The following is a 16,041-nucleotide window of genomic DNA, read 5'->3' on the forward strand; positions in this document are numbered from 1 at the left end:
TGAAACAGGAAGAAATAGGGAACTTGAAGAAACTGATATCCAGTAAAGAAATTGAATTAGTCATCAAAAATCTCCCAACAAATACAAGTCCACGGTCAGATGGCTGGCTTCCCAGGGGAATTCTACCAAACATTTAAAGAAGATTCAATGCCTATTCTTCTCATACTATTCCAAATAATAGAAATTAAAGAAAACTTCCAAACTCATTCTATGAGACCAGCGTTACTCTTCTTCCAAAACCAGACAAAGACTTCACTAAAAAACAGTACTGCAGTCCAATATTCCTGATGAACATGGAAGCAGAAATTCTCAACAACATACTAGCAAGCTGAATCCAACAGTACTTTAAAAGAATCATTCACCATGATCAAGTGGGATTTATTCCTGGACTGCAGGGTTGGTTCAATACTTACAAATCAATCAATGTGATATACCACATTAATAAAAGAAAGAGGGGCGCCTGGGTGACTCAGTCAGTTAAGCGTCTAACTTCAGCTCAGGTCATGACCTCACGGTTCGTGGGTTTGAGCCCCGCATCTGGCTCTGTGCTGACAGCTTGGAGCCTGAAGCCTGCTTAGGATTCTGTGTCTCCCTCTCTCTGTTCCCCCCCTGCTCACACTCTATCTCTCTCTCTCTCTCTCTTTCTCAAAAATAAAGATTAAAAAAATTTTTAAATAAAAGAAAGAATAAGAACTGTATGAGCCTCTCAATAGATGCAGAAAAATCGTATGACAAAGTACAACATCCATTTGTTATAAAACCCTTAATAAAGTAGGACTAGAGGGAACATACCTGAATATGATTAAGGCTGTATACCAAAAACCCACAGCTAACGTCCTCAACTGAGAACTTTGCCTCTATGGTCAGGAATAAGACAAAGATGTCCACTCTCACACTGTTATTTAACATAGTACTGGAAGTCCTAGACTCAGCAATCAGACAAAAAAATAAAGGAAGGAAGGAGAGAAAGAAAGAAAGAAAGAAAGAAAGAAAGAAAGAAAGAAAGAAAGAAAGAAAGAAAGAAAGAAAGAAAGAAAGAGAAAGAAAGAAGGGAGAAAAGAAAGAAAAGAAAAAAGAAAAGGGAAAAAAAAGAAAAGAAAAAAGAAAAGGGAAAAAGAAAAGAAAAGAAAAGAAAAGGAAAGAAAAGGAAAGGAAAAGAAAGACATCCAAATCAGCAAGGAAGAAGTCAAATTTTCACTATTTGCAGATGACATGATGCTCTACATAGAAAATGCAAAGACTCCACCAAAATATTGCTAGAACTGATACACAAATTCAGTAAGTCATAGGATATAAAATCAATGTACAGAAATTGTAACATTTCTATACACCAATAATGAAGAAGAAGAAAGAAATCAAGGAATCAACCCCTTTTGCAACTACACCAAAAACCATAAGATACCTAGGAACAAAGCTAACCAAAGAGGTAAAAGATCAGTACTCCGAAAACTACAGAACACTGATGAAAGAAATTGAAGAGGAAACACAAAAAAATTGAAAAACATTCCATGCTGATGGATTGGAAGAACAAATATTGTTCAAATGTCTATACTACCTAAAGCAATCTACACATTTAATGCAATCCCTATCAAAACACCACCAGCGCTTTTCACAGAGTTAGAACAAACAATCTTAAAATTTGTATGGAGCTACAAAAGATCCCAAATAGCCAAAGCAATCTTGAAAAAGAAAAGCAAAGCTGAAGGCATCACAATTCCCACACTTCAAGTTATATTACAAAGCTCTAGTGATCAAGGCAGTATGGTACTGGCACAAAACAGACACACAGATCAATGGAACAGAATAGAAACCCCAGAAATTGACCCACAACTATATGGTCAACTAATCTTCAACAAAGCAGGAAAGAAAATCCAAAGGAAAAAAGACTGCCTCTTCAACAAATGGTGTTGGGAAAATTAGACAGACATTACAATGATAGATGACCTCACACCAATCAGAATGGCTAAAATTAACAACACAGGAAATAAGTGTTTTCTGATATTACAAAACAAAAAAAAATGAAGAAAAATAAAACTGGGCCACTTTCTTACACCATACATAAAAATAAATTCTAAATGGATCAAAGATCCAAATGTGAGACCTGAAACCTTCAAAATTCTAGAGGAGAACATATGCAGCAACATCTTTGACATTAGGCATAGCAACTTCTTGCTAGCTATGTCTTCTGAGGCAGTGAAAACAAAAGAAAAAATAAACTAGTGGGACTTCATCAAGATAAAAAGGCTTCTGCACATCGAAGGAAACAATCACCAAAACTAAAAGGCAACTTTTTGAATAAGAGAAGATATTTGCAAATAACATATCTGATAAAGGGTTAGTATCCAAAATCTATCAAACTCAAAATAACTTATCAAACTCAAAAGAAATAATCTAGTTGAAAAATGGGCAGGAGACATGAACAGATATTTTTCCAAAAAAGACATTCAAATGGCTAACAGACATATGAAAAATGTTTGACATCATTCATCATCAGGGAAATACAAATCAAAATTACAATGATAGATCACCTCACACCAGTCAGAATGCCTAAAATTAACAACACAGGAAATAAGTGTTTTTTGATATTGCAAAACAAAAAAAAAAGGACAAAAACAATGGTGTAATAGGTTTGTAGGACTGGATTTTTTTTAAAACTACTGAATAACAAAGATTGACTATATGGCTACTTTTTTAAAGATCTCATGTATCATTTTAGCGACGACTACTTTTAAACGGTGACTATAGCTTAGAAAATAAATTATGTCATTATAGTTTTGTTTTCTTTGCTGTGAAATTTGAATGTCCTAAATTTCTCTGGAATTACGCATTTACAGATGAGAAAGAGTGTGTGTCAGGTATGGGAGGGTTAAGATAATCTCAGAAAATGAAAACATATTTACACATAATATTTGTATTTTCATTATTTCAGCAGACTGTATTGACAGTATCAGAGTAATAAATTTGTGGGATACCACAAACTTTTATCTCCATAGATGTTAATGAATCTTACAAAGTGATATTTGTATTTCTAAACTTACTAATGTAGAATTACACAAACTAAGCTGTTTTCTATAATTACCAGGGAGCTTCGCATTTAAAGGCATCCTTTAACAATTTATTTGAGAAAAGTGTCTTCAAATCACTTTATAAATCTGATTTTTAATATTAAGATTATAACTACATTGCTACACCTTTTTTGTCATAAAGGTAATTTGATATTCCACACAACTAGGCCCTCTTTACAAATATGCATATTAAACATCTGACTCTTGATTTTGCCTCAGGTCATAATCTCACACTTCATGAGATCGAGACCCACATCAGGTTCCATACTGACAGTGTGTAGTCAGTTTGGGATTCTCTCTTTCCCCCTCTTTCTGTCCCTCCCCTACCTATTTTCTCTCTCTCTCAGAAATAAACAAACTTAAAAAAATAAATAGAAACTTTATTAAGGGAAACTAAAGCTCAAAAATTTATTTTTCCAAGGTTAGGTTTTTGGTAAATGTCATATTTGAAATCCAGGATTGAAATGAAGATAATGAATCTTCTTTTCATTATATTATTTCTATTATATTTTTGTTATAAAATATAATGGAAAATCTTCCACCCAGGATATTATTTCTCTAAGAGTTTTTTTGGTATTTGGAAAAATCACATCTGCCTGTTATTAGCAGAGGTAGGCATGTTAGACTCCAGGCAGAACAAAATCTGGAGTTTAACTTTTTTTTAACTCCAGTCAGGTCACCATCATTTCACATATTTGCCTTTGTGAGCTCTGAGGATTAGCCTTCCTTCATCAATGTCTATGTTTACTACTCTGCTTCTGCTGCTGGCCAGACCTCTGTTGTCCCCGTGCTCTTGTTAGATCACGTGCAGTTTATAGAATTTCCCCTGCTCTCTCTTTCCGAAGGATACACCCAACTGATGTTTCAAGAAATTTATGTTGCTATAATAAACAACTGAGAAATAGATATATGGTTAAATAGATATATGGTTATGAGGATAACAATATTTACCCTTGCTTTTTTGTTTGGTTTTGGTTTTGGTTTTGGTTTTGGTTTTGGTTTTGGTTTTGGTTTTGTGTTCAGTTAGGCCTTACAAAGAATAGCGTAAATGAAATTATAAGTTTTGGGATATGTACAGTCCTGAATTATATTCAAATATATTACCCAGAAAGCCATAGTTTGAAAGAAGTTTGGGTTATAAAGTTAGTAAAGATAATTGGGTCCTAGGCTTGTTGGAGAAAAACAGAATGAGGATAGAAGACAATCCAAATATGGGGCAGAGTGAGGAGTAGCTAAGGAAATTGTTCTAGACTACATATCACCTTTGTGTAAATGGGAAAAAGGCACAGCTTTCTCTCAGCAGGTATAGCTCTGTGCCAGTATGCACAGTCTGGTGATTGGGTCTTGAACTGTGTTTCAACCACACTAACACCTGCAGCCAGGTGCCTTACACAGTGAATAACCTGTGGAACCATATGTGGTGGCCTTCCATCCCTCCCTTTCCCCTTCTACATATAACATCCCAGCACCATACACCTTATCTTGGATTGGCATTTAACTAGGACAAATAGGTGCTAGAAATGTGAGGAAAAATATAAAATAAAAAATAATGGAAGTAAAACAAGGTGTTTTCTTTGTTTCTTGGACACCTGATTTAACTAAATAATTATTAACATGTGGAGAACTCTGTAAATGAGTCATCCATGACTCAGCACTACTTGCAGTTTAAAATATATATGTATATCAAAAATATTAATATTATTATACTTTTTATGTTATAAAATATTTAAAAATTATTTTATTAATATTATTCTCAAGAATGGAAACTTTTATAAAATGTTTATTTCTGCATACATGTATATATACACAAGAGACTAGACATAGCAAAGAATGGTATAATTAAAAGGAATTGTATCTCTATCAGTAAGCATTGCAATATGTAAGACCCAGAACTCTTATAGAGTCACCGGAAACAGTACACATCCTTACTGAGTTTAAAATCTGTATTAAAGAGCTGAAAAAGAACTGTAAAGATATACATTGTTAAATTGAAAACCAGGCACATTAACTTTTAAAAGGCTAAAACTGTACAGATGTGCTGGTATGTTATAACTAGTAACTGGTAACATAATTGAAAAAAAATTAAATGTGTAAAATGACATTTAGGTAGCTTAAGAATTTTATTTTAATTTAAAATATTCCACCTCCTCCCTATTTTCCATGTTTTGATGGAGGGTGAAGGCCTCTTTGAATATGGATGCACATTTTTTTTAATACAACCGTGAATTCTAATATTAATCCATTTAAAGAGGAACAAGAAATAAAATATTTTGTGAAGATTAGTTTTTTTGTTTGTTTTTCCCAAGTTCTTACCTCTACCTAATTAGGATATTTTCTTGGGCAACTCATAACTGTTAGATCTTTCTGATGCATTTATGTTTAGATTTCATAGAAACAAACTCTTTTTTACATAGAATATTTATTGGCTTAATATTTGATTAAAACTTATAATTACAATGAAAAACGCAAATGAAATGAACAGCATTTTTGTGTGTTGAAACAAACACAATCAACTGTTGTCCAGAATACAGTTTATTTGATGGTAATTGAAGTACATGAACATGTTAAAGTGTAATTTACTAGCTGCAGATATTCAATGAGACACGGGAATGGATCATATTTTACAGCGTCTTTTACTTTGGTACATATGTTAAATGGAGTCTTTAAGAAAACTCTTCCTAAAAATTTAAATGATCAGAGCCTAGCAAGGATATTCCAGGAAGGCTTCATGAATTATTACTTTAATGTGTTTTATTCAATATATTTGCCTCTTAAATGACAGAAATCAAACTCAAGGAATCAAGAGAAAAAATACTAATAAACTCAAAGTAATTTATTGGTATATATAACTGGGAAGTTCCAGTTACTTTCAGGCAACTTCAATCCAAAATCTGAACTAATTGCACTGTGATTATTTGTTCCAGTCCTTGGGTCTGTTTTGCTTTGTGTTAATTCTCTTCTCCAGCAAGTTTCCCCATGTTATGGCCAAAAATATCTAGGGGATACATTTTTTTCACAGCAGACAATCCCTGTGAAAAAGTCTGTTCCTGATTGTTCCAGGAAAAATCTAATAAGACTCACTGGCTGGGCTGGAGTCATATATACACTCTTAACAATTCACTCTGGCTAGGAGAGGGATTTTGTTGTTCAGCTGGAGCTGAATCACAGCCCTGCCCCTGGAAAATGGTAGAGCTGTCCTTGAACAACTTGGACGGCCAAAGGGGATGAATGTGTCTTTACAGAGATGCTGGGACAACAAAAAAGCCCACTTCATCCAAGGAAGTGTGGCATTACCTAACCTTTTTTGAAGTTATTTGTGTAGTACTCGAGCAGAATTAACCAGGGGACTGCCTCCTTTTGGACACAGATATGCTTGTCTTCTTTGTGATTTTATTTCCTCATGACCCTAAATCATCTCTGCTGTTATATCCTAGTGGGATATACTGTAACTTGCATCAGATCTGTCATTTCCTGGTACCTAATAGACCTACCTGCTGCTAAGTTTGGTCTTCAAACTGCAGATCTTCCTCTAAATTTCTCAGAAGTGATGTTTCTTTTTTTATGTTTGTTTGTTTGTTTGTTTGTTTTGAGAGAGAGCACATACATGCATGGGGGCATGTGAGAGAGAGGGAGAGAGAGAATCCCAAGCAAGCTCCATGCTGTCAGCACAGAGCCGGATTTGGGGCTCGATCTCACAAACCCTGAGATCATAACCCCAGCTGAAATCAAGAGTTAGACATTTAACCAACTGAGCCACTCAGGCACGTCCCTCAGAATTTCTAATGATATTGTGTCATGCATTTATATTTACAACTGCATTTATATGACTTCATGAAATATGATCCCCTGCCTGAATATTCTGGAATCTCTAGAATGTCCCTTGCTCAGGATTATTATAAGAAGAGTTTTTAGGTTTCCATAGTTTCAAGAAAGCAAAAATCAATATATCTATATCAATATGTGTCTATTATCTATCTCTTATCTATCTATCTATCATCTATCTATCTATCATCCATCTATCCATCATCTATCATGTCTATTATCTCCTGGACTGAGCGACACCTGGAAGATGCTTCCATTTGTAAAAGCAAGTTACTCACTTGTACACTGTCTCCTTAAAGCAATGTATCAGTGCTTTGACTTAATAATCTATTTATTGCTTACATTGATACCTTACTCCAAGGTGCCAGTGCTTTTGTTTTAACCATTTCTCACTGCTATATCCTCTTAGGTCAAGAGCCACATGGTTACATACTGGCACTACTGAATTTATATCAGTGGCATTGCTATACATTTTGTACCTCAAACAAATGTTTACTCAAGGTTTTCCAAGCTACTAGTTGATGAAAAAAGGAGCAGATCTTAGTTCCTGTGAAATAAAATGGGGATTTACATTGCTCATAAAAAGAAGAGAAAAATAAAACTCTGCTAGGTGCAGTCTATCCCCACCTATAGCATTCTTACTTACTATTTTAATTATGTGAATTTCTACATGCAAATGACAGCCATGTGAGTCATTAATTATTCATAAGCTCATGTTTTGACTTTCAAACTTTAATAAAAACAGTGTTATTTTCATGTCTTTATTAAATCTAGCATTTTGGAAGACTTAAAAGTTTCAGATAATAATACTCAATAAAAGTCTCTTATTGGACCAAGACAAATCTTGGATTAGGAGAGGGCACCCCTGTCAAAGACTTATATTTCCCTTTTGGTCCCTATAGACACCTATATCTTACAGGAGCTTTTAGAATATAGTTATAGCTCTGAGAAGAATATGGGCATTGACATAAATTTAGGCTTAGGATCTCAAATTGCATACTTTTAATTTTCTGAATTATTTTTATTATTTAATTTTTGATCATTTTTGCAATGGTAGTCCTATTTTCTAATGTTTATTTTAACATTAAGTCAATTCTTCACGCGTGAAGCTTGGCAAGCCTTTATATTAAAATACCATATACTTAAATTCCATTTCAGACAGGACAAAGTGATATTGAACTTGAGAGGTTTGCTTCTTTTTTGCACATACTATATTAATATTAATCTACTATGTTTGTTTGACAAATATTATTTTAGAAAATATTGCTGGAACTTATCTTGAGATAATGTTTGCCATGGAATATAAAATATAAATCAAATTTGAGTTGCTATCCAAGAATAAATGACATGTTTCTGAATAATGTGATAATAATTATTTAGCATTTTACGCACAATAATGTTGTTTATGTGCTTAAGTAGTTATTCTCAAGAAGCACTTTGGCCCCTTATTTATTCATTTTATTTGTCAAATATTTAAGTCACAGTTTTGAAGAGAAGAAATATAATATTCATGGCTTGAGCAAATCTTTTAATCATGAGGGAACTATCAGTAGTTTTTAATGCATGTGAACACAAGAATATCACTTAACAAACCACCTCAACCACCTATTTAGTATCCTGCATAAACTGCCTAAGCGACGTTTTTGTTTATCACGGGGAGATCTGATACCTTAGACTTTGTTCTTATGCTCTCTTTATTAGATTTAAAGTTACCTGAAGATTTTTTACATTACTTGTTTAAAAAAATAGAAAAATAGATTACATACTTATATAAATTCACATTTCTAACTTTTTTAGTTACTTATACAATGGCAGTCGAGAAAATATGTCAGCAACAGAAATAATTTGAATAATGGTACATCGAAAAAATTTGGCCTAGCCCTCGCGTTTTCTACTGTAAACTGTTGGTATTTGTTTTGTCTGTTTGTCTCAGAAGACTCAGATAGCATAGCATCCTTTTCTAGAATATTGGAAAAGTCCTTACTGAGTACCAGAAGCAAACTGTAATAATAGTATAAATATTTAATATACCTAAAATTAATTAATTTGATTAAATTTTTAAGGAGCAGATGATACCAATGCTGTCTTTCAAATTTAGTATAACATGGAAGTTAAAACTGATAAAAATAATGTAAAAATGTATATAAACATTAAAAAGAGACTATTTAGGAATCTCAAATATTTATACCAATATAAGTATCATAAAAATTATATTGGAAAACATAACCCAGCAGTGCTTTAAAGAATAATGTACCAAAAAAGAAATTGGTTCATTCTAGATATTCAGTGAGAACTAGCTCAATATATTTTTTTAAAGCTGTTAGTCTATTTAACTAAAATATAGATCAAAGGTAGAACCATAATCTGTGTTCATGGCAGCCAAAAAGCCTTTGAGGAAATTCTGACACAAATTCCTTACAAATGAGAACAGATGAAAAGTTCTATAACATGGTAAATGATCTAGATCTTGAAAAATATGCTATCTATGTTTAACAGTAAATACCAGAAGAATTCTTATTAAAGTGATGAACTTACTAACATATTACTTTATTTTTTAAGTTTGTATTGAAATTCCAGTTAGTAAACACACGGTGCAATATTAGTTTCAGGTACTCACAAGTGATTCAATATTCTATACAACATTTTTAAATAAAATAAGTATATAGCATGAGCTTGTAAAAAGGGGTGGTAAAATCATGATTATTTACTTATTTATTGTATACTTGAATATTTGTGAAATCAATGAGAAAATTATTAGGATTGTGGAATTTAGTGAAACTACTGGTGGCAAGGTTAATGTTTAAACTTGTTTTAAAAAGCTATTTATAAAATTTAAAGAAAGAAAAGTTACATATACAATAGCAACCAAAAATATTAAATATCTAGAAATACACTTAATAAGAACTATATATAAAAGTCAACTCAGCTACATAAAATAAGACAATAAATGAGATAAAACTTATTCTTGAATAAGAAAACACATTACTACCAAAATGTCTTTTTTCACTAAATTTGTTCACTTAATATAAACTTAATAAAAGACAGCAGGAAGAATTTTTTTATGTTGATTATATTGATACTGATATCTATAAACAAAATTAAATTAGAAAACTTTAAAAATATTTTAAAATATTGAGAGAATGTAATATAAATCAAATATTTTATTTGGTAAATGGACTAATTGAAAGACTAAGGGAGAAAACATGACAATTTAGTATAATATGGAGATATTATTTCAAAAGAGTAGGTAAAAGATAATATATTAAATATCTGATTGTTAGACAAGTAGTGAGCAGAAACAAAAACTTTTCAGGTTTATTTAAAACCTTTATGTAAATAATGATATCATAAGATTGCTGTAAGAAAACAATGGCAAATTCATTTTCTAACCTTTGATGGAAGAAGTCCTTTAGAACATGATAAAAGAAAAAGGTGATAGACATAAATTAAAATATTAATCTCAGAGTAATAAAAATTTAGTATTGTAAATGACAAAATGTTCCATAAAGTATTAGTATACAAATAGTAGTCTAATAAATTTGCTGTACACATGAGAAATAGATCATTTTAATATAAAAGTGGCTGTTACTGATAGTTGTAAAATCTCAAAGGGGATAGGAAGAAAGAGACAGAGTGAGAGAGAAAAAGAGAGGGGAAAAAGAGAATGAAAGAAAAAGAGAACAAAAAGGTTTTGTTAGGTTCTCTTATATTGACCACCTAGGAGTCACACTATAAGAAGGAACAACCTCTCCTCTTCTCCCCATCTAATCAGCAGCTGCAAAGCAACTATCATGCATGAATGCATCTCCATCCATGTTGGCCAGGCTCGTGTCTGGATTGGCAATGGTGCTGGGAGCTCCATAACATCTGTGGTAGAAACCTTGTTATTGAACTTCCAAACTACACTAACCTGATAGGTTGTTAAGTTAAATTGTGTCCTCCATCACTGCTTCCCTCAGATTTTATGGAACCCTGAATGTTCATCTGACAAAATTCTAGACAAACCTGGTGCCTTGTCCCCACATCCACTTCCCTCTGGCCAAATATGCTCCTGTCATCTCATCTGAGAAAGCCTACCTTGAACAGCTGCCTGTAGCAGAGATCACCAATGAATGCTTTGAGCCGGCCAATGAGATGGTGAAATGTGACCCTTGCCATGGTAAACACATGGCTTGCTGCCTGTTCCACTGTGGTGATGTAGTTCCTAAAGATGTCAATGCCATTGCCACCTTCAAGACCAAGTATACCATCCAGTTTGTGGACTGGTGCTCCACTGACTTCAAAGTTGGCTTTAATTACCAGCCTCCCACAGTGATACCTGGTGGAGACCTGGTCAAAGTACAGTGTGCATGCTGAGCAACATCACAGCCACTACTGAGGCCAGCGCTCACCTGGACCACAAGTTTGACCCAATATATGCCAAATGTGCCTTCTTTCACTGGTATGTGGTAAAGGCATGGAGGAGGGAGAGTTTTATGAAGCCAGCGAAGATATGGCTGCCTTAAGAAAGATTATGAGGAGGTTGGTGTGGATTCTGTTGAAGGAGAGGGTGAAGAAGAAGGAGAGGAATACTAAAGTTAAAAAAGTCACAAAGGTGCTGTTTTTACAAGGAAGCTCATTCTACTTTAAACATTGAAAAGTTGTGCTTGATCAGTTAATTTGTATGTAACAGTGTACTTTTGTATACAATTACTGACCTATGCTTTAAAATACAGTGCTTTGGGGGCGCCTGGGTGGCGCAGTCGGTTAAGCGTCCGACTTCAGCCAGGTCACGATCTCGCGGTCCGTGAGTTCGAGCCCCGTGTCAGGCTCTGGGCTGATGGCTCGGAGCCTGGAGCCTGTTTCCGATTCTGTGTCTCCCTCTCTCTCTGCCCCTCCCCCGTTCATGCTCTGTCTCTCTCTGTCCCAAAAATAAATAAACGTTCAAAAAAAAATTTAAAAAAATAAGTAAATAAAATACAGTGCTTTGTGGGGCGCCTGGGTGGCTCAGTTGGTTGAGTGCCTGGCTTCAGCTCAGGTCATGATCTCACAGGTTGTGGGTTCCAGCCCCGCATCGGGCTCTGTGCTGACAGTTTAGAGCCTGGAGCCTGCTTCAAATTCTGTGTCTCCCTCTCTCTCTGCTCCTCCCCACCTCATGCTCTGTCTCTCTCTCTCCTTCAAAAGTCCATTTCAAACTGTCCATTTCAAACTGTCCATTTCTCTGATAGGGTTGCATAAAGTATTCCCTGTCTTAAATGGAAAAAAAAAAAGACAGTTCTCAGTGACGGAATGAAAACCTTGTGTAATTTAACTTCATTCATAATTTTGTTTTATTTTTAAAGATTCTTAAAAAAATGTGTATTTATTTGAGAGAGAATGTGCACACATGCCAACAGGAGGAGGGGCAAAGAGAGAGGACAGAGGATTTGAAGCAGAAAGCTCACAGCAGAAAACCCGATGTGGAGCTCAAATTCACAAATCATGAGATTTGATGATCTGAACCAAAATGAAATGCTTAACAGACTGAGCCACCCATTTGCCCCCACTCATAATTTTGAAAATTTGATTTTAATTAGGATGTTCTATCTTTGGGGCACCTGGGCGACTTGGTCACTTGGGCATCGGGCTCTTGATGTCAGCTCAGGTCATGATCTCCAGTTCATGAGATTCAACCCTGCTTTGGGATCCTCCCTGACAGCACGGAGCCTGTCTGGGATTCTCTCTCTCCCTCTCTCTCTCTCTGCTCCTCCCCTGCTCATGCTCCACCCCCCCTTAAAATAAATAAATAACTTAAAAAAAAGAATTTTCTATCTATCACATTGAAAATCATTGAAAATAATTTGAATACACAAGATTTTCTAGGAAGTTAGAAAGCAGGAATCTTATGCATTTTAGGTGGGCATGTCAGTTGATACATGTTTCAAGACTAATTTGGCAGTATGTAAAAAATAAAAAATCTTTATACTAGCAAATTCTGTTTCTAATATTTATAGTACCCATAAACATGCACTTGTTTATTCAAAGATATATGTACAATAATTTTTATTGCACTTTTTTTGCAATGGGAAACAAATTAATGTCCATCAAGAAGGGTCTAGTTAAATAAATTATGGAACATTTATTCAGTAGGAAGCTACCAATATGAAGAATGAACCAAATCATGTATTCAGATGTATATAGATGTCCAAGAAATACTGAAAAGTGAAAAAGTGCCAGAATGTGTATAGAGATTGATTTTAGTGATGTATAATTATTTACTGAATCATATCCATATAAGTATGTAACTATGGAAATTTTAATTGATATAAATTTGTAATTATTCATATACATTATGTAGAATAATACACATTTAAGAGCATCACTAAAGGAGGGTGACCACTTGGGTTTGAATTCTGGCTACACTACTATTACTGAGGTATTGGACAAATCATGTTACTTCTTTGTGCCTTATTTTTCTCCTTTGTAAATACGGATAGTAATAGTATTTATCTCTACAGTTTAAAAATTTTCTCTTGTGATTGGTCTGGCTTGAGGTATATTAATTTTATTGATCTTCTCAAATGATCAGCTTTGTTTTTTTTTATTTTCTATATTTTGCTCTATTCTGTTTTATTGATTTCTACTCCTGTCTTTATTATTTCCTTTTTTCTTCTTATGTTGAGTTTAATACAATCTTATGGTGTCTTAAGGTAGAAACTGAGATTGTTGATCTAAGATCTTTTTTTTTTTAATATAGTCATTTAGTGCTATTCCCTATATGTACTGCTTTCAATGTACTGCACAAATATTGGTTCTTGGTCTTTGTTTTCATCCCACTCTAAATGCTTTTGTAATTTTCCTTTTGACGTCTTCTTGACCCAAGTTTATTTGGAAATATGTTGTTAAGCTTCCAAGTACTTTTTTCCAGTTAATGATTTTAAATTTAATTCTATTTTGATCAAAGAACATATTTTATATGATGTAAATTCCTTTAAGTTTGTTGAGACCTGTTTTGTGGTCCATAATATGGTCTATGTGGTAGTGTTTCATTGTGCACTTGTTAACAACCTGTATTCTGCTCTTACTGGGTGGAAAATTGTCTTCAATCAAACGTGGACTGTTTGACCCACTATGTTTTTCAAATAGTCACTCCTTTTTGGGGTACCCTAGTTACATGTATGTTAGGCCCATTGAACTTGTCTGCTATTTCACTATTGCACTGTCCTGTGTGTGTGTGTGTGTGTGTGTGTGTGTGTGTGTGTGTTTGATTCTTCTTTCCCCCTCTGTTCTTTTTTGGATTCTTTATATTACTATGTATCCATTTTATCAATATTTTTTCTGCACTGTCTAATCTACTACAAATCATATCCATTGAATTTTTCATATCAGAAATTTTAGCTCTCATCTCTAGAATTTCGATTTAGATCTTTTGTAGCCACAGGAAAAATTAACTTTCTCTCAATAGGAAATGAGATATTTATCTGTCTGTATCTCTCATTTATCTATCTAATACAGAAAGTTAACATAATTTTACCTAAATTTAATTCTAATACTTTATTAACAAATGCTGATTAATTACACAATTACATTGTTCTGTGAGAAATAAATTAATAGTGAAAATTGTAGATTCTGAAAATATTAGAGACAAGATTAACCAATCAGGAAAAAGATTCTACATGGCTTATAAATGTTTATATATATAAACATATATATGTATATATGTATATACATATAACATATATTATATATATATTTTTGTAAATGCTTATTTTGATAAAGGTAATATGCATGGGTCTGCATAACTTATTTTGATGCCCTTTCAGTGGATTATGTCTTTTCTCTTTTTTTTTTTGAATAATTACACCATTTTAAAATGATTTGAATAAATTAAAAAAAATTCATGTCCTCCAGCTTGAAAGCTTCTTAGAATAGTGACACATTCCAAAGTCAAGTCCAGATTTCACACCATATGAACAAAAAATATTGAGTGTCTGCTTGCTTTTCGCATTGCATGACATTGTGTAGATGTTCCTGTAACTCCAAAAGAGAAAAAACAACAACAAAAATTTATTTGTAACTCAGTAACATTTAACTTTCTTCTATCTGCTTATCTTTTTATTATTTGCCTTATCTAGGTAACTATATTTCAAGGTTTTTAAAAACATGACAAGTAGCATTATGTGCATGAAAAGAGGTACGTGCTAAGGGTTTCGTTAAATTATATAATTAAACTGGTTATTTTTGTTTCTATAGCTGAATTTTTACATAAGAAGGGCAATAAGATCAAGTCTTCCAACTTGGAAAATAATATATTTTCAACAACTCTAAAATTTAACTAAAAACATTTCTGAGATTCTTCTCATTTATCTTTGTAAACACATCTGGTGTGATTATAATTCTGGAGTTTAAATAGAGAAAAATTACTTTGTCAAAGTTAAAATTATGTGCCATCTCTCTTAGGTCAATGATTGAATAACACTGTTTCAAAAACTGAAGGAATTTTTGTTGGTAGGAAAGTTGTGTGTGTGTGTGTTTGTGTGTGTGTGTGTGTGTGCGTGTGCGTGTGTGTGTGTGTGTGTGTGTGTGTGTGTGTGTGTGTTAGGATATGTTTCAACGGAGAAAAAATGAGAAAAATATTAGTAACTCAAGTTAAATCTGAGTACCGATTTGTTTTCCGTTGCTGTGATAAAAAACCACAAAACATGAGACTTAGATGACTTTTAGGGGTACAGTATTGTCAACTATACACACAGTGCTATACAGCAGATCCCTGGATCTATTTTGTATGTGACAAGTTGCTTTTATTTGCTGCTTTCAAAATTCTCTCATGACTTTTAACAATTTCGATATGATTTGCCTATATGTATGCTTTTTCATATTTATCCTAGTTGGAGTGAATTGAGTTTCTTGAATTTATATATTCATTTTTTTTCTCAAAGTTGAGAAGTTTTAGCCATTATTCCTTCACATAGGGTCTCTGCTTCTTTCTCTTTTCATCCCTTTTTGGAATTCCTATATTATGCATGTTGTTCTATTTGATGGTGTCCTACAAGTCCTTCAGACTCTCTTCATTCTTTATTATTTTTCATTTAGCTCCTGTGCCTCAGTAATTTCACAAGTGCTATTTTCAAGTTTACTGATTCTTTCTGTTGTCTGGTCAAGAGGCATAAAGTCCGTCTAGTGAAATTTCCAATTC

At 33.4% G+C, this 16,041-nt stretch overlaps 1 protein-coding gene across 10 annotated transcripts in view; it reads left to right on the plus strand.

The window, feature by feature from the left end:
- CNBD1 (cyclic nucleotide binding domain containing 1) overlaps nucleotides 1-16,041 on the plus strand; it is a 490,155-nt gene that overhangs the window by 367,003 nt on the left and 107,111 nt on the right. The window contains exon 9 of one of the 10 annotated variants that reach the window (XM_045050109.1): nucleotides 11,089-11,606. The exons of the other annotated variants lie outside the window; for them this stretch is intronic. Within the exon in view, the coding sequence (XP_044906044.1) occupies nucleotides 11,089-11,243 (155 nt within the window). The 3' untranslated portion in view covers nucleotides 11,244-11,606. Of the gene's footprint in view, nucleotides 1-11,088; nucleotides 11,607-16,041 lie in introns of those variants that run through there. 10 annotated transcript variants of the gene reach the window in all.

This window comes from Felis catus, chromosome F2 (assembly GCF_018350175.1).
Source record: "Felis catus isolate Fca126 chromosome F2, F.catus_Fca126_mat1.0, whole genome shotgun sequence".
Lineage (NCBI taxonomy): Eukaryota > Metazoa > Chordata > Mammalia > Carnivora > Felidae > Felis > Felis catus.